Source organism: Gorilla gorilla, chromosome 9 (genome assembly GCF_029281585.2).
Source record: "Gorilla gorilla gorilla isolate KB3781 chromosome 9, NHGRI_mGorGor1-v2.1_pri, whole genome shotgun sequence".
NCBI lineage: Eukaryota > Metazoa > Chordata > Mammalia > Primates > Hominidae > Gorilla > Gorilla gorilla.
In genome coordinates this window covers 72,516,663-72,540,350 of record NC_073233.2, presented here as the reverse complement: position 1 = coordinate 72,540,350, position 23,688 = coordinate 72,516,663, and the positions used below count along the sequence as shown (strand labels likewise).

Sequence of the window (23,688 nt, the reverse complement as noted above, 5' to 3'; positions counted from 1 at the left end):
TTCAAGTCCCTGAGGCGAGAGACCCCGAGGTACCTGAGGGAACCCGGCCTAGTGTTACCAACTGGGCCACCTCCTTGGCTGCTGGCAAGGCCTACTCCTTAGAAGTGCTGCAGGCCCTCCTGCCCCCCACTGCAGGCTCCTAGTTCCTGACTCCAGAGTTCTCCCACCCCCAGACTGACATTTTCTCCCTGTCTAGGCTTTTGCCCTTAGGCCTCATCTGTTTCTCTCCTCCTTTAAGTCCTCCCTTGAACCCCTCTCCTCACAAGAAGTGCTTTGTGAGGAGTCATTAGTGGCTAATTATTTAATTAAGCATTTTATGAATCTCATCTGCTCCATTTATGTTCTAAAGAATGCAAGATTGTTCTCTTCCCTTCCCTTCTCTGCAGGCCATGGAGTACTAGTCCTCCAGGCCTCCCAGACAAGGCTCCTTTCCGGGAAACTGGGTGACCAGCCCCCCACCCCCACCCCCAGAGAGCTCAGTCAGCCGCAGGAGGGAACATGGCGACTAATGGGGTTTATTTTGGGGCTGAGATCGTTAGGGACCTCACACCCGCCCCCAGCAGCCGGCTGGCGAAGAAGAGAAGGAGAAGGGGAGAGAGGGTGGGGTAGGGGAGGGCTGGGAGAGGGAGCCTTCATCTCCGGCTCCCACTCTCCCGTTTCTCTCACTTACACCCCTCTCTGTCCTTCTCTGTCCATCTGTCTCTCTGCTTCCTTCCTCCTCTGGCTGTCAATCTCCCCTCTCCCCCCTCCCCCACCCCCACCCCATGGCTGTCTCTTCCTTTCTGGGCAGGGCTCCAGGACCTTCCTGCTTTGGGACCCAGGCAGTCCCCTGGGTGAGGGCGGAAGCAGGGAGTCCTGGGCAAGCCAGGAGAGGGGTGGGGATGGGAGATGTTGGAGGGCGCCAGCTCTGGCCGTGAGTCAGAGCTGCACACAGCTCTGCTCATCTTCCTGCCATCACCTGGGGTTCCTTGGTGCCTGCTTAGCTCTGGCCCCAAAGAAGCACACACCTTGGATCTGTCACCTCTGCCAGGCCTGGGAGAAGTGGAGCTAGTCAGGACTGGGCCCCCTGGGTCTTTCCTGCCCACAGCACTCTTGTCTTCTCAGTCTCCTTACAGCTTCTCTCTGGGCTCTCTGTGTCACTCTATTACCTCTCTATTTTGCTGTAATTAAAGCTGGCATTCTTGATGAGGCAGCTACATCTGTCTGTGCGCGTGCACAGGCTCTCACCCAGGCACCCACCTGCCAACTTCTCCCTGGGGTGGCAGGGCTGGTGGCTGCTGTGGGTATCACAGCTGAAGTCCCACATCTAGACCTAGGGTTCCATCCCTCTGGTCACAACCCTGAGGACCTGCTGACCTTGTCCTCCTGATGTCATTTCTTCTTGTCTCCCTTTCCTTCTCTCTGCAGCCGGGACCACATACATCTTTGGGAAGGGGGGAGCGCTCATCACCTACACGTGGCCCCCCAATGACAGGCCCAGCACGAGGATGGATCGCCTGGCCGTGGGCTTCAGCACCCACCAGCGGAGCGCTGTGCTGGTGCGGGTGGACAGCGCCTCCGGCCTTGGAGACTACCTGCAGCTGCACATCGTAAGGACCCTGGGCCCCAACCCTTCAACCTCAAGCTTCCTGCTCCCAAATCAGTTCAGCCCCTCATTGCCATGGGATCAGCACCTCAAGTCTTCCCTCATGGGGAACCCTCAGAACCTCTGTTCCCTCATCGCTGGAGCTTCCTGCTAAGAAGTTCTGCTTCTGAGACCCTTCCCTCTCTCAGTTATTCACCAAGACTCCCAGATCCACCCTCCCATCTGATTCGAATTTCTCCAGCTCCCCACTCCCTGAGACCACCTGTGTTTTCTGACCTTCCTAAAAGTAGTCAAGGGCCTCTTTGGGACTTCCAGGCCATTCTCCTGTAGCCTTCGGAGGTGTCCCACATTTGTGACTTCCCCTGGGCTGCTGCCTGCTCACTCCTAGACCAGCTAGGCCAGCCTACTGTGTCCTGCACCTATTCCTGCCCCTCCTTCATACCTACCTGCCCCAGGGCAGCCCACCCTTGCAGCTTCATCTTGCCCCTGGATTCTGCCTCTGCCTCTATGCTGCCCTTGACTTCTGCTTCCGTGACCTTTGCCCTCCCAGCAGCCCCCTTACCCTGTCTCCTTTACTGCCTCTCTAGCCAGGTTCACTCCTCACTGACCTCTTGGCCCAGCCCCACATCCTCACCCTGACCTCAGCTCCCACCTGGCTCTGCCTTTCTGTGCTCAGCTCCACAGGGAGAGGCCCTAGCCCCTCCCTGTGCCTGCTACCCACCTTGACCTTGGTTCCTTCCCAGGGTCTCCCTCTGGGCCTCCTACCATATCTGCAGCTCCTTGACTCACCGTTTTGAGTCCTGTTGAACTCTAGTCTGCAAGTGGCCCCTTTTCTTTCCCTGCCCTTTCCCCCATCTCTGGCTCTGCCCTACAGCCTTCCCTACGACCTCTGGTATTGCTCCATTTCATTTCTGGTCTCAACCTCTCCCCTGACCCCTCCCCACAGTCCTCAATCCCGAGCCTTTGCCCTCAGTCTTCATCTGTACATTTCTGGCCCCTAACAGCCACCTTGTTTCCCTGCCTGTATTTCACATGCTCACCCTGGCCAGGACCCCTGTGCTGTGGGGATCAGGCAGGCTGGCCAGGCTCTGTGGGCTGGAAAGCTCTGGGTGAGGGGCCCCTGGCTTTCAGGAGGGCATAGTTAGTTGGAAGGGGAGAGAGGAAGCCAGGGGAGAGGCTTGTTTGGGCTCTGATCTCTCCCCATCTGCTTGGGAACGCAGCCACTGGCCTTCATTACACAATAGCTTTTAAGCATCCCAGGTCTGCACCCCACCCCAACCCACCCCAACACCAGGGTGTGAAGGAAGGAGCATGAGGGGAGACTTCCTGTGGGCAGAGCAGAGCTGGGGTGGAAGTGGCAGCGGATGAGGAAGGGGTGCAGAAGGAGGACTAGCAAGCAGGACAGTAGTCAGGCCCAAGAAGAGGCCTGGAAGTTCTGCACCTGTGTCAGCGGGACAGGCAGTTATCTAGAATGGTGAGAGGCAGCTGGCAAGCGAAAGACAGTGTGGCTGTAGACGACAGTGTGGGACTGGATGCATGGTGATGTGTGTCAGGAGTGACGGCTGTGACAGTGGGGGATGAAGACGGAGACTGGATCTCATGATTTCTGATGGAGTGTATCTATAGATGTGTATTTCCCCATGTAGTGGTGTTTGCAGTTGTTTCAATTGCCTTTCTGGGTGGCGGGGTGTGACTGGGTTTCCCTGTGTCCTCTGTGAGTGAGGGCTGCTCCTTCTCTCTCTTCTCCCTCATGCGAAGCTCTGCATGGCTTGCAGTAGATGGTCTGGGTTTGAATCCCAACTTTGCCACTTCCTTGCTGTCTTTATGCAAGTCACCGCAGCTGTCTGAGCCTCAGTTCGCCCATCTATGGAGTGGCATAGGAAGAGGACAGAGGGATGTTTGGAGGTTGAAGGAGATCACTTATGTGAAGCACGTAGGGAGCATGCTGTGTTAGCTAGTATCCCGACCATCTCTGATCAGCTACCTAGGCAGGACTGTGTGCCTCTGTGCCTGTTAGGTTAGGGCGTAGTGCTCCCCCAGTACTGAGAAGAAAGGGTAGGGGGATCAGGATGCGAGAAGGGATTTCCTCCTTTTCCCTCCCAACAGTTGTGAACAGGCCTTAAAGGTGCAAGGCTATGGAGGAACAAGTACTGGTGCCGGATACGGCAGAGGGCAGGGAAGACGGGGGTCTGCCTGAGCGTGGAGAGGCCTGGCAAGGGTGGGGGTCCATGAGAGGAGCCAGCCATGAGGTGGGAGGTGGGCACCAGATGGGCTGAGGCCCCCTGGGGGCAGCTCCCAAACCCCTTCCTCCCCTGGTGACACATCAGCTCCCACCACAGCGTCAGTAGCAGCTCTCAGAGAGTGGGGAGGCGGCAGCAAAATAAGAGAAAAGCAATTTGACGTTTCTAATAAAGCGTCGCTCCACTTTGCCAAATTAATTTTGACTCCCATAATTATTTGCTGTAGGAGCGGCTTCGTTCTCCCCACCGCCGCCTAATGAGGTAATTGGGGAATTAGGAATTAATGACTTTAACAGAAGTGACAACTGACTTCACACTGGGAGAGGCTCTGGGGAGCTGCCTCTCCCCCGGAGTGCAGGGCCCTGAGCTTGACTGCCTCCTAGGAAACCCAGGTGTCCTGCCTCCCAGCTCCCTGGCCGGCACTCTGCCAGCCTGGCTCTCAGACTGCATGTGCTCCTTGACCACCATCACTGCCTGAGCTGAGCCTGTGGGGAGAAATCCTCAGAGGAATCCAGGGAGCTGATACTATTCTGGGTGGTATTATTACTAACAATAGTACCGAGGAGGATCGACTGTTCCTTCCCGTGTGTGGGGAGCAGATGATCAGCCCGTCTCCCTGGGGATGTTGTCAGTCTGTGGGTGGTGAATGGGTGGGGCTTGCTAATACTCTTTGTTAGGCAAGCCCAGCCTCAGTTTCCCTGCTTTACTGCATCTGAGGAGAGAGGCTGCATGCATGTATGACTGTGTGCATGCAGGTGTGTGTTAGCGTGCATGCATGCATATATGTATGTGGTTTTCCCAGGTTCTGAGAAGGAGACAACTGGACCCCACAAGTGGGAAGGGATAGGACATGGGTCTCCTGAGCCACAGCTGCAAACCTTGTCCCCCAACTCTCTCTGCCAAACCCCAACCCTTGCCCCATCTGTGAGCCACCCCTGCCAACACCCCCAGTGCCACCAAGCCTCTCGGCTCTGCTAGATGCAGGAAGGAGGTGGCAGCTGAATGTTCCACATGTCCAGGCCAGACTGGGGCAGTCTTTCAAGAAGACCCCAGGAGTGTAGTGTGTTTCTATGATGGGTTGGGTGCCTGAGAGTGTGTGAGCCCGGGGGTCTGAGTGAACCTGTGTGAGTGTCTGTTCCGTGTGGGAGGAGGGCTGAGACCGCGTTCAGGAGTGCTGCTGGGAGGTGCAGGGAAGTGAAACAGGGGCTCAGGCTTAGTGCCTAGTGGGCCTTCGTTGGCTTGGTTAGATGCCTTTGGTCTTGAAGGTAGGCCTCAGCAGCCTCTTGGATCATCCCACACCCCCACCTCCTTGAGTCAGGGTCTTCCTACACTGGTGGGCAAAGGGAGAGAACACTGGCTTTGAAGTCAGACTAGCTGGGGTTCAAATCTGGGGCTTCCTTCTCATGAGCTGCAAGATTTTGAGATGTTATTTAACTATGCTGAGCCTCAGTCTCTTTCTTGATGAAATGGGGAGCTATGAGCTTCTTCAGTGGGTTGGTGTAGGGAAGAGAGCATGCGTGTACAGTACCCACTCAGGGCCTGGCATGATTTAGGGTTTGGTGAAGCCCTCCCGCCCGCTCTAGCACCACAGGCAGAACTCTTCCTGGGCTGATCCTGGGTTGCCTCTGCAGAGTGTCCCGTGGGCCTGGGTCCCAGAGATTGCTTAGGCTCTTTGCTCCCCTTCTCCAGGCCTCTGTCCCTGTCTGTCCTCTGCCTGTCCTTCCCCAGCCCCTAGCTCCACCCCCTACCCTGAAACCCCCACACGATCCCCTTTCTTGGTCAGTCTAGCATAGTTTGACCCTCAGCTCTTCTGGTGTCCATCCCACCATACACAAAGTCCACACCCCCCACCTCCACCCTCATGGCTGCAGAGGGTCCACCCCCACACTCAGAGCCTGACCTACTTTGGGCCTGAGAGGCTGCCAGGAGAGGCATGCTAATGCCCTGGTGTGGGTGGAAGCCCCCTGGGGGCCTGCTTGGTACAGAGCATACCAGGGAGGAGAGGCTGGAGGCTGGGGACTGGGGAGGGGCTGGGGGTCAGACCTTCCTCTGGCAGAGGCCGGCTTCTGTGGACTTCTCTGCTGATCTTGCCTTAGAGAGGCCTCTGCCCTCCATGCCCCGAGCTGGTCCCCAGCTTGGCTCGATCACCCCTGTCTGGGCCCAGTGGCCCTTGCACAGAGTAGATGCTCTGTGAATACTTGTGAATATCCAGGACAAACCAAAAGGCAAGAGACAGGTGTGGTTAGTGGAAGGCGCTCTGGGCCCAGGCTCTGCACGCACCTCCGGCCTCAGGTTACTCCCTTGCATGTGGGGAAGGGGAGCGAGCCTGCCCACCTCCTCCAGCGGTTGAGACCTGGGAAAGGTGCCTTAAGTGCTGCGGAGCTGGGCTAGTGGTGGTCACAGGAGTAGCCACTAGAAGGGATGAATGGTTGCTCCCTCGGGTCGCTGACCTCCACCTCCCTGTCCCCAGGACCAGGGCACCGTGGGGGTGATCTTTAACGTGGGCACGGACGACATTACCATTGACGAGCCCAACGCCATAGTAAGCGACGGCAAATACCACGTGGTGCGCTTCACTCGAAGCGGCGGCAACGCCACCCTGCAGGTGGACAGCTGGCCGGTCAACGAGCGGTACCCGGCAGGTAGGCGGCGCGGGCCCGCGGTGGAGGCGCGGTGGCGGGGCGGGTGGCGGCCTCTGATAGGAGTGCGGCCGCACCGGGGCGGGGCTAAGCGGCTCTGGGGCGGGGCTACTGGAGAGACGAAGCTTGCGAGGCGGGACTAGGGCAGGGGCGTGGCTAGGAAAAGTCGGGATTTGTGGGGGCGGGGCGAGACCGTGGTGGTGCGAATGCGCCCCCTATGGGGGAGGGTGCAGGGCTGAGCTGGGAAGGCTGCAAGGCCAGGGTCCAGTTTGGGGGTGGGGGGAGAAGTGGAGGGAGGGTAGAGGTGAGGAGAATCTGATGCGATTGAGGAAAGGTTGAGTTCAGAAATGAGGGAGACAGATGCAGAAACAGGAGAGAAAATCCAGAAGTAATATAAAACGTGTCTTGGCAAGGAGACAGGGCTGTTACCACGGGCAGAGCCAAGGAAAGAACCGAGGTCCTTATAAAGAGCAAGTCAGAGATCCATATTAGGAGATCTAACGAAGGAAGAGGAGTAGCCACGGAGACTCAGAGAAAAGGACCCCCAGTGTCCAAGGAGGTGAGGGACATGGTGAAAGGGAGGAAGAGACAAGTGACAACAAAAATGAAACACAGGGTCATGTGCGTTCAATAACCTTTGTTGACAACCTACTTAGACATCAGGGCTTGTGCTAGGTCTTGGGCACTCAGTCCCTGCTTGCAGGGAGCCTTGAGAATGCAGACAGACCAAGCTCAACAGCGTGACAGCTGTGGCGGCCAAGGACAAACCAAGGCCTGAGGAGCACAGGAGAGGGATGGAGATGAGGACATGGAAGAAATGAGGAGGCAGAGACTCTGAAAGATATTGAGGGAGGCAGAGACAGAGCCTTAGAATGAGAGGAAACCAGAGGGGAAGCAATGGAAAGGTATGGAAATAGCACTGAACTATATGCAAAGATGAGGAGAGATGTGGAGAGGTAGATGGAGATGCTGACATGCAGGCCCAGGGAGAGAAGAGGTGGACAGAGCCTTGGGAGGGAACAGAGAGAGCCCCAGCATGGGAGATAAAGAGGGAGGGGAAACAGAAACGCTGCAGGGAGAACTGCAGAAACACAGAGATGGTGAGATACAGTCTGAGCGACATTGCAGTCACACACAGGGCCTGACTGAGAAGCAGAGTGAGCATCTGCGACCTCCATCACTCTCCCAGGCGGAGAGATAGCCAGGCTGAGGCAGAGAAGCTGCCCCATGCTGACTGCGAGGGGCAGGGGCAAAAGGCCAATGTGTAAAACTTCATGGGCTCACCTATGCTGGAGTAAAGATGCCAGTACAGGCTTATGACACCAATTATGCAGGCTTGTACCCAGACATTTCTGGAAAGTCCCTGGAGATAAAGAGGCCTGCGTGGCCCCCTAATACATACAGAGGTTGATGTACACACAGGTCAACCTTAGACATATGGACAACTGCAGACATTTGTATGGTCAGACAGACACATGAAAAAACAGCTCTGCAGAGGGATGCCAGCCTACATCAAGTCCCTGGGTACATGTAGGGACACTCAACACACACCAACCCTCCTACACTAAATTCCACCTATCCCCCACGCCCCCCAACAAGCCAACACTGACAGCTCTGGCTGTGTAGGCATGATTCCTGTGGGCAGCAGACTTCTCTCATTCTCCGATGCACACATACTAGGGCAACCTTTGTAGCAGTGATGACATTGGCCTGTGCTGGACAGGGCTGGGCTTGGAAGCATGAAGGCCTCACCATGTCAAGCCAGGACTTGGATCTAGAGCTTCTCCCCTTGGGGCCCAGGAGGCCAGCAGTCAGGGTGGAAGAATTATTCCTGCTCTCCTCTCCTCAGGGACCCCTGACTAGGGGTGAGGAAAGGCTGCTGGGTGCCCCCTGCCTGTAAAGGGGAGTAACATGAGGGTCTGGTGGTTGCCTGTATATACTGAGGGCAGATCCTGAGCAATACCAGCAGGTCAGACCATCAGTATGCATGGGCCCAGGGTGGGGGGGACCCTCTGACTCTTTGGGAGCACAGAGACACAGCCCATGGATTCTGAGTCAGAAGAACCTGGGTTTTAATCCTGGATCTCCCACTGACAAGCGTGTAACCTTGGACAAGTCATCTAGCCTCTCTGAATCTCAGTTTCCACTTCTGAAAGGTGATGATACCTACCTCATAGCAATACTGTGAGAATGTCATTAAACACTAGAATGGCATGGCATAGCAAAGGTGCTCAATAAATAGGACTTTTATTAGAATTTTTATATACTCAGCCTCCCTCCAGGCAGATGTACATTTTTCTCTTCCTCTTGGAGACACACACACAGGATTGAATGATCTGTTTTTAATTTAAACACAAATATCCTGAATCTATAGGGAAAGCAGAATCTCCTTGCCTCATAAGCACCCAAGGAGGCACCATTCATACCCACATGAACACATCGTGTGTACCTTCACGGGAGGTGTACATAGGCAGGCCCAGGCCCGGGTCTCTGGGCAGATGAGCACAGCTGTGCAGTGAGAGATGAGAGGAAAAGCCTCCTGGCCCCACCAGCGTGCACTGAATAGTATGTCAGTGGCTTAAATGGGAGGAGTGGCCAGATTCTCAAAGGAAATCAGTTCTCTTTCCACTGCTGCAGACCAGGATCACCCACAGCTCACAGAGGTGTACAGATCCTCTCAGGTGCACTGATAAACCTCTTTCCACATAGGCGTGTGTTTGCACACACACATTCACACACATTCCCTTTCCCAGTCTCCAGGGGCTGGAGATTGGTGAGCGGAGAGAGGAACAGGTGGGTATCCAGATGGGCAGCCAAGCTTGCAGAAGAGATGGGGGCTGGAACTGGGGGGAGGAGCCTGGAGAAGAAAGGCTGAGGGCCTGGCAGGGTGAGCAAGATGAGGTCCTGAGACAGCAAGGAGAAGAAACTGGGCTCTGAGTAGAAAATGGTCAAGGTGCATTCGGGGCAGAGGAGGGTGCAGAGGAAGGCGGGGGGTGTCTGCAGGGGAGGAGAAAGGGGCCGAGGAGGAGGTGAGAAGGGGAAGGGGGCTGCTGGATGATGATCCAGCTCCCACACCAGGCGCCACACCTGTAGTGGCTGCCCGGTAGAAAGAGAGCCCTGATCAGGGTGAGGAGGCCTTGCAAAGGGAGTGCAGTGGTGGGGTTGGGAGCGGGAGGGGCTTAAGGGGGGTCATGGATGTGGTATGAGGTAGTGGGGTCATGGGTGTGGTATGAGGTGGAAATTGAGGGGAAGCTGGGAGTGGAGCACGAAGGCAAAGGGAGTTGAGGTGGCCTGGAGAAGTGGTTTAAATCTCACTGTTCAATGTGCGTGCTGGGTGGCCCCCTAAATGCTGCATAAACCCCGCTTAACCCATCCCTCCCACTTCTAAACTGCCCTCTAAACGCAGAAACCAGCTGGGCCACTGATGCCTCCCGCCCCCAACTTAAACCTGCTAAATGCCCCTCCCCTGCCCACCCCCCCACTTTGGGATGGGGAAGGAAGGGGGCCACAGCAGCTTAACCACAGATAAACCTGTTTAACCTCTGACCTTTGACCTTCCAGCTCCCTTTCTTTTGTGTCCCTTTCCTTTTCTTCTTTTCTCATCTCTTTTGCTTTGGGTTGCTCCTGCCCCCAGGGTGGGGCTGGCTCTGAACCGGAGCCTAGGGAGGGGGTCAAGGGAAAAGAGGGGCCCAGCATTTCTTTTCCTCCCTTCCCCTCTTTCCGTGGATGTTGCTGCTTACTCTGAGTCTCCTGAGGATTGCATAATTACTTTTCTAACTCCTTTGGACTTCGCTGCCTGAGAAACCTACTGTTTTTCTAAACTTTTCCAAGGAAACTTTGATAACGAGCGCCTGGCGATTGCTAGACAGAGAATCCCCTACCGGCTTGGTCGAGTAGTAGATGAGTGGCTGCTCGACAAAGGTAATTAACCAGAATTAATTAATTAATTAATTAACTTTAAAAACACTATCTTAAAGGTGCAGAGCTCTCTCTTTCCCCCTCCGTGCCTTCACCAATGCCCACCCCCAAGTGAAGGGACAATTGGCCAGCCAGAATGCTCCCTTCCCCTTTGGAGTCAAGGGTCTGTCTGTGCATTTCAGAGTGGTGGTTTTTGGGGTAGGAGTGGGGTTTTTTCTTAGAAGTAGGGGGAGTCTTGTTCTCTTTTTAAACCTGGGATCAACTAGGGTAATCCACAAGATCCCTACCATGGGAGCTCCCCACTGTAAGCCCGGCAGTAAATCACAAGCAGGCTGGGAATGCAGGTTGGAGGTAGGTTCCCTCTGCCCAGAATCATCTCAGAGGCTTGGTAAAGGCCTAGCTGAGGGCCGCAGAGCATGCAGAGGCAGGAAGCCTTTGGGAAGCAGGAAGGCTGACCTGAGGAGGTTTAGGAAGGCTTCACCAGAGCCATGTGAGGAGAAGAGAGAAGAGTGGGGGCCTCAGATCTTACTGGAAAGACCCCCAAAGAGAGTGCTGTGGGGCTGCTATCTCTGGAACAAGCCCAGGTTAGTCCAGAAGGCCTCTGAGAAGTTGAGGAGAGACTAAGGGAAGTGGGGCAGGAGGTGGTGGGCCCATAGGGATTTCTGCTCCTGCTTGGCTGATGAGGAAGACCAAGCAAGCACCTTGTGAGGCCCCAGTGTGGTGAGGTGTCGCTGGGTGTGAGAGAGAAGGCTTCTTGTCACCAAGGGAAGCTGGGGACTAAGGACATATCCATCCCATTCCCTTTGGAGGGGGGGGGCGAGCTCTGTACCTCTAAGGCTAAACTCTAGGGGGGAAGTAGAACTGTTAAACCTCCACTTAACCAGCTGATAACTGTGCTTTTAAATGTCCACTGGGGCCTTCCCCAACTAAAACCCCCAAATGTAACTTCTAGCCCCCCATGCCTGTGGGGCCTAAACCTGCTGATAACCAGATGTGATAAACCCATAACAGGACAAAAAGTTAAAGGGACTGTAACAGACATCGCTAAAACCTACAGCCCCCAGCCACACTGGGCTGCTGTCTCCAGCGGGGTGAACTTTAACCCTTTGAGGAGTTCATGGCGGATGTGGCCAGGGGCCACAGGGACCAAGTTTGCTAACACTGTGGCTTCCTCTTCATTACCCACCTCCCTCTTCCAGAATCAGAGAGGCCAAGGGAGCAGCCTGGGCTGAGGCTGGGACAACTTGTGACCCCAAGAGCAGGGAGAGCTGGACAGGCCCTGTTGGGGGGTGGGGGAGGAATTGTGGTTTAGATGAAGGAGAGCCAGGGCCCTCCTTCCCTTTTGCCTTAGATCTGACTTTCCTCTTCTAGAAAATAACCAATTGGATTAGAGAGGTAGTGCCCGAAGTGTGAAAGAAGGAACTCACTTTTCTGTGGCCTTAGCCAAGTACTTCCCCTTTCTGAGGCTCAGCTCTCTCCTGATGGGGCAGTGATGGTTACTCAGCCCACCTCACAGGCATGTTGTGAGGGTGAGAGGAAAGAAACAGCAGGAAAGTATCCCAGAACAAGTTCTGGGGATGCTTCGAGGGAATATTTTATTGTTAGCGCCTGACTATGGTAGGTGCTCAATAAATATTTATTGGATGAATCCATTTTCCAGTTCCAAAGCATGTCCTGTGAAACAGTCCAATGAGATGCTTCACAATAGAGAGATTTGTGGTAGAACGAGTTTGGGAAGTGCTGAATCCTGTTTCTTCCTCTTGGAGATGCATATGTGCATTAGTTTAATAAAGGCTCTGAGAAGCCCTTGGAGAAAGAAATCTGTTAGATTGTGAAATGTTTGCTTCCCCAACTCATTTGACCACTGTGATCCTTCTCTCCTTTGTTTTCCTCATGATTCTTATGTCTGGGAAAAAACTTTGATGCAGAGGTCTTCCTGGGCCTCTCTGGGTCTGGTATTCCAGGACTTGTACCAGAGCTGCTACCACTGGCCCTCTGCCTCTTGGGCTCTTGGCCATTAGTAATGGGCGTTGCTGGTCCAGGGGCTATCCTTGCCTGAGTGGGCAGTGGGAGGGTGCTGGAGGAGGAAGGAAGGCTGAGTGGGGGGCTGGGGAGACACCCCAGTGGCCATCATTGGCTAGAGGCTGGATGGATGTTTGGATGTCCCAGAGGCCTGGGTGTCCCAGAGAACCTGTTTCCAAAGAGGTTGTGGGCTTCACAAGTTGGACTGTCCTCAGCCCAGGTTTTGGGGGCAAGGCTTACAGGCACCTAACTCTAAACCAGATCTTTAACGAGGCACTAACCAGAGGCTAACAAGGGCTAAGTCAGGTCTAAAACCCCCAGTGCCAGCAGCTGAAGGTTCCGGGGGAGATGGGGCAATGTGGTAGGCCCTCTGCCCACCCCCTCCCCCCCACAAAATAAGCAGAACCAAAACCAAAGTTAAATCTAAACTTAAACATAATAAACATCTTTTCTAAAAACCAAACCAAAACAACAAACTCAGAGGGTTAAACCGACCCCCAGATCCACTAAAAACAAACAGAACAGCCCAACCCCACCCAGCTGGGAATTCTGAGGTGTCATACTGCTGAGTGTGGGGTGAGATTGGAGCTGGAGCGGGTTTTATTGGCTGTCAGTGAGCGAAGCAAGGTCCCTTTAACATTTTCCACTTCTGTGCTTGCATGTCCAGGTGGGGAGGAAGGGCTCGGCTTAACAGGGCCTGGTCCCAGGCAGTGCTGGGCCTTGGCAGTCTGGGAGAAGAGAGGGGATCCTGGCCAGGGGTCAGAAGGCCTGGTTGTAGGTGGGAGGTCAGCCTGGGCAGGTTGCTACTTCCACACACCATCACTCTGTCTCACCTCCTTCTCTGCTCTCACACGCACCGACTCCACCTTGGCCTGGCAGCTACCTCCTCTGTCTCTGCCTCTTTGTCTCCTCTATCTGCCTCTTCCAGGGGCTCCATGGCTTCAGGGCTCGGGGTTGGACACTGGGGCAGGATGTTTGGGGAGGCAGAGGGAGAAGATGGGGATGGACTGAGGGAAGAGGATGAAGAGGGGAGATGACCTTGGAGCTGGAGAGGAGAGGGAATGGGGAAGGTGGGAAGGCTTGCACATGGTGGGGAGGAGGGGCTGGGCTCCCCTTCCCCAGCCCGTGTGTACCCTGGGTGCCCTCCCCTTCTGGGGTCCCCACCTGGCTGGGCTAGCGGCTGTGGCTGACAAGGACTTTCCCTTTGGCTTTCTGCCCCTTCCTCATTTCTCCCCATCCCTTCCTCCCTTACTGGCTTTCTCCTCCATTCCTCTTTCCTCTCCTTGGCTTCCTTCTTTTCTTCCTTCCCTTCCTGGTCTCCCCTCACTGCTTGCCCCTTCTCTGTCACCCCCTTCCACTCCCGCAAGGCCGCCAGCTGACCATCTTCAACAGCCAGGCTGCCATCAAGATCGGGGGCCGGGATCAGGGCCGCCCCTTCCAGGGCCAGGTGTCCGGCCTCTACTACAATGGGCTCAAGGTGCTGGCGCTGGCCGCCGAGAGCGACCCCAATGTGCGGACTGAGGGTCACCTGCGCCTGGTGGGGGAGGGGCCGTCCGTGCTGCTCAGTGCGGAGACCACGGCCACCACCCTGCTGGCTGACATGGCCACCACCATCATGGAGACTACCACCACCATGGCCACTACCACCACGCGCCGGGGCCGCTCCCCCACACTGAGGGACAGCACCACCCAGGTGAGGCCCCACTCTGGCTGGTGGATTAGGGCAGGGATAGGTGGGGATGGGGTTGATATCTGCATAGCCACAGTAGTGGTGCCTAGAGTGAGGGTCCAAGGGGTCTGTTGGGATCCTGAAGGCTGCTGTCGCTGACCTTGTTGCCATGGTGATGGGCAAGGTCACCTTTCAGGAAGTGGCCTTCACCCTAATGACCAGGGATCTTGTGATGTGGGGGTGACCACTATTTCTAGAGGGACCATTCCCAGAATTGGGGAGGAGTTTGATGGCCCGGTTATATGAGAGAAGACCACCCTACCTAAGAGAGATGAAATCTGGACTTGGGGTGAGAGTAGGATGGCTCCTTCTGCTTCCCCAGTGAAGGCCATGCCTAGCGTTCTGTGTGGGCAGAGAGTGGGAGATGGATGGTACCAGGCTGGCCCTGCTGTGGGCAGGGGTGACAGCATGGGAGGGCTGGATGCAGTCACCTGGCATGGGCAGCCCCTCTCCAGAGGCTGGTGGAAGCTAGGAGGAGCCTCTCCTTGTTTGCTAGGGTCCCTGCAGTGGGAAAGCCCTGGCTGCAAGTCCATTGCCTTCACAAGCCCTCTCCATGTGACTATGAGCAGGCACCACAACTCAGGCAGCTTCAGTGTCCTCTCCGTCTGTGCGTCTGAGGGGGTCTCAGTGCAGACAGTTCCCTGGTGCTCACCCCACCTGCTGATCTGGATGGCCCCAGCTAGCCTAGTCCCAGGCTTCCTGCAGCACAGATTGGTAGGGAGGAGGGGCCTTGAAGCACATGGAGCCCACCCCACCTGCTCAGGTGTTTCCTGGGTCAGGTCAAGCCCTAGAGATAGGGCAGGACTGGAGGGGCCTGCACCTGGGGAATGGGGCTCTGGTGGAGCAGGACAGGCCTGTGTGACTTCCTGAGGCAGCCCAAGCTGGGCTGTTTTCTAGTTGTTGCCTCCAGTGCTTGCTCTGACCGTTAGCACAGGGAGGGCTCACACCTGGCATGAAGGCCTTTTTTGGCCACCCCTTCTCTTCCCATCACCCTGTCTGGCAGCCTATGGCTGTTAGGCACCCTCTGTCCTTCTAGGGTGAGGGCAGGATCTGGGGGTGGCCATGAGGATGTGCTCCTCCGTCTGTCACCAGTCTGTCTTCAGCTTCTCCCTCTGAGGGGTGGGCTCCATGTCCTTTAAGACCCCTCCTCCCTGCCAGTCTGTGCTGCAGGAAGCCTGGGACTAGGCTAGCTGGGGCCATCCAGATCAGAGAGACAAGCCTGTACCCACTTCCTCTCTGCAAAGAAGGCTGAGGAGACCTGAAGACTTTGCCCTGAGGGAGCAGGGAGCCCTTGGGGAAAAGGTCTGGGCTCTACCCAAGGCTGGGTACCCACCATGCCCTCCAAATCATAGGGGACGAGGGGCTGTCTGATCTCAGTGGGAGGGTGATGGGCAGATCATCCTGGTGGAAGAGAGAGGTGGGAGTCCCAGGAGTCACTGCTGTGGTGGGGAAGCCCAAGATGGAGGCTGGTGCTGACGGGGCAAGAATGCAGAAGGTAGCTGGGTCCTCCAGGCACTGCCTTGCCCTTGGGTGAGTGAGGGCTGTTGAGTCTGAAGATCAGGGGCTGGGAAGAGGCAGGTTATGACCCTTTCAACCCTGCTCGTCCTTGTCCTTCAGCCTAGCTCTCTCCTCACCTTCCCGCAGTTTCTCGCGCTCCCTTCTTGCCTGGACTTTTGATTTCCCTCCTTGGGTCTCCCTCTTCATGCCCCTGAGCGCCCCCCTCCTCCTTACACTCACTCATCTTGGGGATTCTCTTTCTTTGCAATAAGTAAGAGAGAAAATGCTGACAAAGTCTACTCTTGTCGTCATGGCAACCACAGCCCTAATTACTGTGTGCAGCCCGGCTCTCTCAGGCTCCAGGAAAGGGGGTTGGGAGAGAGATGAGGGGTGATGGGTGGTGAAGCTGGAGCCAGGAAACCCTCCAGGGCCTGGCCCTATTCTGCCTGCCCTGGCCTCTGCAGGCTCCGCCCCGTAGGGCCTTGCCTCCCTGGCACCTTCCCTGAGGCATCCTAGATCCTCTTGCCCTGGCGCTGCAGGTCAAAGTCTGGCGTCCACTCTCCTCACTTCCGAGAAATAAAAAGCACCATGTGTGCTGTTTCACTGACCTTCGGAAGCCATGAAAACCTGCAGGGCTGTTGCTGGGGAGTTCCCTGTGCATAGCAGGAAATGGAGGCCCGAGGTCAGCCAGCAAGAGATGGGAGGGCTGGGACTCAGACCAGTCTGGTCGGTCTCAGCCCAGGGGCATCCCCTGTGCCACCGTGCACCTCAAGTGGCAGCTGTGGGATCTGCTGACCTGCCTGGAACCTCTCTTTCCCCACCCCTTCTCTCGCCCCTCAGAACACAGATGACCTGCTGGTGGCCTCTGCTGAGTGTCCAAGCGATGATGAGGACCTGGAGGAGTGTGAGCCCAGTACTGGTGAGTGCCTTTCCCCCCTCCCCTGCCCCGGGGCCCTCTGCGATGCTGCTGGGAGGGGGGCGACTGTCCCTGCCACCTGGCCCAAGCCCCAGGGCCTGCTGCCAGGCCTTAGCTTTCCCTGATAGTTCCCCCTTGCCTAACATCCTCCCAGTCCCTCAGATGCTCTCTGGCAAGATGCCTTTTGGTTCCCAGCCCCTCAGAGGTAGTGAGGTCCTTAGCCTGGGGTCCTGGGGTTGAGAGCCAAGAGGTGCTGGGAGAGAAGGAGGGAGGCTTTTCCCTAGGAAGATGAGTAACTGCAGCTCCCATGAGTCCCTGGGGTGGGGGAGGGTGAACATGGCTTAGGAACTACAACTCCCATCAGTTCTTGGGTCCAGAACCACAACTCCCACCTGCCCCTGAGGCCTGGTGCTCTCTAGGCCACTAGTAGAGGAGATCTCTGCTGGATCCTGGGCCCTCCTCTTCTCCTGGGTGTTGGGAGGTATCCTGTGCTCTGTCTGAAGTGTTCCCAGAGTGGACACTGCCAGGACTGCCAGGCCAAGGTGAGGCAGTTACAACACAGTGACTGCTCTGAATCCGATAGTGTGCTGGGTGGGAGGTTCCCCCCTAGACCAGACTTGTGGTCTCCTGGGGAAGATTAGGGCCTGAGGTCTGGCCCAGATTCTAGTGGGGGAGCTGCTGTAGGAGGAGAGCAGGGCTGGGAGGGAAGGCTCTCCAGGGCCTGGGGCAATGGGGCCAGGGAGTGCTTTCTAGGCCTCTGCTTGATACTTCTTGCTGGAGCCAAGGGTGCAGCCACAGAGAGAGACCAGGCTGGCAAAGCGGGGGTGGCCTTGAGTGCTGCTTGAGAAGTGTGGGATGTGGAGTGGTGCAGTGAGTGCCAAGGCTGCTCATTTGAGCAGGTTGGGGGTGGCCAAGAGCAGCTGGGGGAGGGTGGGATACTTGAGGCTGGCAGAGGGAACAGAGAAAGGACTGGATGTGGCCAGATTTCCCAGTGGAGGAGTGTGGGCCTCGGTGGCTGCCAGATGAGTCTGTGGGAGTGGAGGGCCACCCACGTTTCTCGCTTGGGCTGCTGGAGACTTCTCCCCATTACCTTGCAATGGGTGGCACCTGGGTTGTTGGTACCAGAAGGCTGGAGGTTGGGGCAGGTGCTTGCGGGGTTGGGGGAGATTATGTGGTCAGGAGGTGGGCAGTGAGCCCTGGATACATCCTGTGAATCTGGCCTGGGGGCCTCCCAGCTCCAGAAAAGACATTCAGGCTGAGGGTGGGCCACGACCTTGGAAGGGGTGTGGATAGAGCAGGACAATAGCATGGCCTGTGGAGCCTTGGGGCAGAGGCTCAGCTTCAAAAACCAAGGGCAGAGGGGTTTCTGGGGCACAGGCGCCCAGACCCAGAGGCTGAAGCCCAGTTGCCCTCCATGTCCCCCAAGTAGGCTAGAGCTGAGAGGGGTCGTTCCCATGGGCCTGGGCCCAGGGACCTTCAGGGGAGCTGCCAGCTGCTGGGCCAGAAAGGCCTTCCTTTCCATAGCCCAGGGCCTGTGCTTTCTGGGTCAGATGCCTTCCTCTCTAGGAGGCCCCTCTGCTGAGTGCTGTTACTTCTTCCCCTGGGGCAATCTTGGCTCAAGGATGTACACTCCAATGCCTCCATTGCTTTGGGGGGCTCTGGGCATCTGGTGACTTCAACACACAGTACCCCCTGCCCTGCTTTACTGCTCTGAGCTCTAGGCGTTTATTGGTGGCTCCTGTGGCCAACACAGCACTGCTAGCCCAGGCCTGCTGGAAGTGGCTGTGATGAGCGGCCCCATAAAAGCTCTGGGACGGGGCTCTGGGGACAACGGTCTTTGAGGGTCCTGAAGAAAGGGCACTGAGTGGCACCACATGTGTTTACACACAGGTGCCCATGTTCACACACTCTGGGACAGGAATTCCTGGGTAACAGGAGGAGTCTCTGCTTTCCCTGCACCCTGCAGAGGGGTATCTGGGGCCAGATGGTCACCACGTAGAGACATGCAGTGCACACTGGATCCCATCTGGGCCATACTCTGCCCACCGAAGTTCTAGCCTCCCAGCCCTGTCTTGGAGTCTAGTCAGGGGCCTGGGTCTGATGCTGAATGGGTGCATTGGTGGTCTGAGCTCTTTTAGGCTGCATTAGGGCAGAGGGTGAGGAGGAGCTGAAGCAGGCGGGTCAGCTGGTTCCCAGTCAGGGATCTGTGAGGTCACTGACCACTGAGCCACCCTCTTGGGAAAAGGGCCAAGTAGAGGATGAAGGGTGGAGGAGGTCTAGAAGCCTGGGATAGAGAGGGGCTGGTAGCCATTCCAGCACCCAGCTTTAAAAGTAAGGCCAGGAGGGAGGGCAGAGTACACTCTGGAACCCCCAGAGGAAACTGCCAGAAGCCACAGCCTCTCCCCCAAGCCTGCATCGCACATGCTTACACGTCCGCATTTGCACCACTATGAAAGGTTTAACGATGGATCCTCATCATCCCAATGGGAGGCCAGGCAAGGACCAAAATGACTCCAGGGTCTCCCAGTCTCGTGTAGACCATGCCATGCCGCCCAGAGCCTCTCCCAGGCCCAAATGCAAGGAGGCTTTTCTCCAGCAGACGGCCAGGACTCCCTTGGCTCCAGTGTCAGAGGTGGGGGCGGCCTGGCTGGAGACCCCATGGGGTTTTACCTCTCCCACCTTGCAGATCCTCATCCCTGGGTCTGGGATCATTTCTGCTCACCTTTTCACCCTTTTCCCTAATCTGGGCTCCTTCACAGACCCTGGCCCATACTTTCTCCCTTGTTTAGTGAGACCATCATCTATCTACATGGTTATTTTAGCTGAGGTTGGCTTTTGAATGGGAGTGCCTTTAGCAGGGCATGCACCATCGGTAATGTACCCACTCATAGTTGTCTCAGCTGGCCCAACCCACATATTGTGTCCTGGGCCTGGCCCCTGAGGGGATCTGACTTTGCACAACCCGAGACATGCAGGAAGAGAAGAGCACACACAGGCTCAGACCCACAGAGACAGGGTCTGTATGCACATGTATGACCAGAGGCATGCACACATACAGCCCTGCACATACATACATTTACATACCCACCAGCAAGCTCACATGGGTCCACTTCCACACACACACACACACGTTCAAACCTAGAGGAGCACACACTATTTGTACCTAGACCAACAGAGGCACATACATGCTTAGACTCCAAGAGACATGTGTGTGCTTATACCCCCCTGAAGTCCATAAACACGGATACACACCTGTTGAGACTCACAGAAGCATAAACTCATGCACACATGCACAGCCTAATGAAAGCACACACATGCACTCAGAGCTACCAACTCTTGCATGTGTGTGCTTAGAGCTCCAGAAATAGCCGCAGGGGCACTCAGATGCACACGTGTGCACCTACTCAACTCCCAGAGGTTCACACTTGTGTGTGTGTTCAGTTGCACCAAGGCACACATATTGTGTGTCTCACACCAAGGCACTTGGCTGTGTTCTGAGCTATGTGTGCATGCATGTTCAGACCCACTGAGGCACACTCACACACTCATATCTACTGACACCCATGCTGAATGTTCAGAATCACACACACATGCTCAGACCCAGAGACAGACTTGCATATTGCAGACACTCAGGACAGGACACACACATCTGTGTTCAGACCTGAGTGTGTGTGAATATGTGCTTAGGCTCAGTAAGACATATACCTTGTGACACGCCCTCGGACTCACAGATTATACATCTGTGCTCAGCTCAGAGGCACACATATGTGCACAGATCCACCTGTGTAACACACACAGGTGCTCAGACCACAGAGTCCTACATGCATGTTCAGACATGCAGATGCTCACATGTGTTTCAGAACCGCAGAGACCCGTATGCATGTTCAGATCAGGCAAGTAAGCAGTGTGCTTAGACCCACCACAGTGCACATGTGTGCCCACATGTACTCACAGAAATGCACATCTATGACCAGGCTCACAGAGGTACATGTGTGTATAAGTATACTCACCACAATGCACACATACATATCTGCAGAGGGGTGTACTCATGCACCAACAACATGTGTGTCCAACCCCCAGAGGCATGCCCACATGTACACAAAGGTGCACCTGGGTAAGACTCACAGGGGTTCAGATGTGCACATTCTCAGAGGCAGGCTGTGTGCTCAACCCCAGGGGTCTACATACACACACAATTTGTTCAGCTTCACAGACCTGCACCTCTCCCACCAAGCCCGCCCCTATAGAAGCTCATACTTCCATGCACAGTCAATGTGCTGAGTGCCACAGCAGTGTACACACACACACACACGCTCACCTGCTGAAACATGCATACTGGTTCACACTCACAGAAGAATACATATGTACACACATATGCATAGACATGCAAGTTCATGTGCTTAGACCTGTACACAGGTATACACATACACACACACATGCACACACACGCACACACACATGCACACACACACACACACACACTGTTGGGCCTACATTAGCCCACACAGGTGCAGGTGCACTTCTGTGCTCCAAGGTACCCATGCAGTGGCACACAGAAGGGCACACACATATCCTCAGACTTGTAGGGCATGCACACATGTTCAGACACAGTACAAGGCATGCCTGTATGCCTGTGTGCTCCCACTCAGGTAAGTACACACAGTTGTTTAGACCCACAGGAGCACACACATACACACATGTGTATTCAGATTCACCCAGGCCCATGTATGCTCAGACCCACAGAAGCAGCCTCCTGCACTTACTCCATGCAAGCATCCCTCCTGAAGCATTGCCCTCATGCACACGTGAATGAGACCCTCAGAGGCACATGCAGGTTTAACTCCACAGAGTCACAGACACATTTGCCGAGACCCGTAGAATCACAGTGTGTTCAGATTCCAAGAGGGTCTCAAGGTAGCACTAGTTGCTATAATACACAACATCTATTGGTTTAACACATAGAAATGTATTTCTCATTCACGTAAGTTATAAACAAGTGTTCCTGATTGGTGGGCCACTCTTCTCCAAGTGATGACTCAAGGCTTGGACCCTCTCCATCTTGTGGCTGCACCATCTTCAACAGGTGACTTCCTGAGTTGTGGTGGAAGGGGACCCGGCATGGAGTTGTGAAGTGGAAGATTTTATGGGCCAGCCGTGGGAGAGGCGCGCAGGCTTCTGCCCACATTCCGTTGCCTGGAGCTCAGTCATGGGGCCCAGCCTAGCTTTAAGGAAGGCTGTGAGGTATGGCCTTGCTGTGCCCTGAGGAGGAAGCAGAAACAGGTCTGGGGCCCAACTAGTGAATTATTTGTCACCGGCTTGCCTGTGGTCATCAAGGATCTGTTTCACTCTTTCTCACCTCCAGGACACACCCACCCCTCCCCAAGGGAGACCACCCAAAGTCCCAACCAGTTAGGGCATTCATCTCAAAGCTCACGATGTCTGGGAGATGGTGGCCCACCGCATCCAGTCAAGACCTGGCTCCTCTGAAATGGGGACCCATATGTGATCTGGATACCCAGGAACTAAATGGATCATTTATCTCACTGCTCCCACAGCCTGATACACACCCAGCATACTGTGGTGTGGGGCAGAGACGACAACCGTAATACAACCTCCCATGCAAAAAAGGGAAAAATGGAAGACACACAGCAGCCTAGATTCACACAGGCCAATGTGTGCTGCTAGCGCTGAGGAAATCCAGCAGGCAGGCAGGCCAGGCTCTCTGCCCCTGCAGTGGGGGAAATTTCTTCATTAAACCCTGGGAGAGATTCTGCTCTCTGGGGGAGACTCCCCTCTCCTTTGTCTGGGGTCCCTGGCTGTCCCCTCTGGGAAGTTCCTCCCAGTCCTCCTTCTCCATGGCCATGTCTGAAGTGGGTGTTGGGAACAATGTCCTCCTTGGGGGTGCTGTAGCATGATAGCCCACCCCTGCTCATGCAGATTTGGGGCCCAAGGGTGGTTTAAAGTTCAAAGTAACCCCACCTAGACACAATTCTCAAGCCTCATTTATTTCCTTGTTGCTCTGCCCCCGTGCCTCTTTCTCTTAATACAGTGGTGATTGTCTTGAGGACATTTGAAACAATAGGTGGGAGGTTGTGGGGGGAGGGGGCAACCCCTAAATCCGATCCTTGAGCAAGGCTGAGTGCTCTTATTCAGGTGAGAAGTTTTACTGCGCCATTGTCCTCAAAGCCTTTTTCACTTTTCTCTCTTACTGTTTGGAAGCAGTGGCCTCTTCTGACTCTTGTGGGATGCAGATTTCTGGGCTCTCTGTATTCTTTTCACTTCTGCTTGCAAACCAGCCAGTTCTTGCCTCCTCGTACTCCTTGCCTCCTTGGTCTCTTCCTTGTACTATGTTACTAAAAGTAGAAAGTAGAAGCCTCATGGTCAGTGGCCTTTCCCAGCCCTTTCCCTCAGTGCCCAGACTCCACAGGCAGTGCCTACCCTCCAGGTCCTCATGAGCAACGGTGTGCACCACATGCTTTGCCACTGCATCATGTGGGTTTTATCTTCCCAGCCTCCACGCCTTGGATTGTCACGAGTGCCTTCTCAGGTTTGTGTTATCGTGACATCCATTTCTGGTGCCAGTGTCTATATTAGTTAAAGTAACATTTGTTTCTGTAACAGATAAGCCCCGGATCTCCGTAGTTAATTCAAGAGAAGTTTCTCACTCAGGTGCACCCTACCTGAGTGTGCCTGATCAGCAGGTGGCTCTGCTGCAAAGGGTGCTTTAGGAATCCACACTCCTTCCATCTGTGGTGCCTCCATTTTCAACTTGTGGTTTCCAAGGTCACTGCAGGAGAAGGAGCATGGAAAGTGGCACCAGGAGGCTGCTGGGGCACTGGTACGGGCAGTGCCCACTACTCAGTCATACACCAGGCCTACTCACAAGGGATGTCAGGAAATGTAGTCTTGCTTCCCAGGAGAAGGGGAAAATGAGTTTGGTGAAGGACGCGTTCCCTGGGGTGCACCGCTGGTGCTCAGATGCCTGTGGTGCACTCACATATTTTGGGGCATGTTCACATATGGACATGTGCACACGGAACTCAGACCCAGGCTCAGTGGCCAGCAGGCACATGCCAGAGCCAGAGGTCCACTCACTGACATGCACACGCTCATGCTCAGATCCATCTAGGTTCACATACATG

At 55.3% G+C, this 23,688-nt stretch overlaps 1 protein-coding gene and 1 long non-coding RNA gene across 32 annotated transcripts in view; one reads left to right on the top strand and one right to left on the bottom strand.

Moving 5' to 3' along the window:
- Positions 1 to 23,688, top strand: part of NRXN2 (neurexin 2) — a 115,815-nt gene that overhangs the window by 85,100 nt on the left and 7,027 nt on the right. For 21 of the 31 annotated variants that reach the window (XM_031015871.3, XM_031015870.3, XM_055354408.2 and 18 more), the window contains 5 exons: positions 1,408 to 1,589; positions 6,296 to 6,467; positions 10,296 to 10,385; positions 13,772 to 14,097; positions 16,471 to 16,549. In XM_031015871.3, coding sequence (XP_030871731.1) covers positions 1,408 to 1,589; positions 6,296 to 6,467; positions 10,296 to 10,385; positions 13,772 to 14,097; positions 16,471 to 16,549 — 849 coding nt within the window. The remainder of the gene's footprint in view (positions 1 to 1,407; positions 1,590 to 6,295; positions 6,468 to 10,295; positions 10,386 to 13,771; positions 14,098 to 16,470; positions 16,550 to 23,688) is intronic. The other 10 variants (XM_031015869.3, XM_055354410.2, XM_055354409.2 and 7 more) reach the window with 1 other exon arrangement.
- On the bottom strand, positions 3,198 to 6,479 carry LOC109028883 (uncharacterized). Its single transcript, XR_002007869.3, has 3 exons — positions 6,346 to 6,479; positions 5,869 to 6,022; positions 3,198 to 3,449 (listed from the first exon to the last, which is right to left on the bottom strand). It is a non-coding gene; the product is annotated as an uncharacterized lncRNA (long non-coding RNA).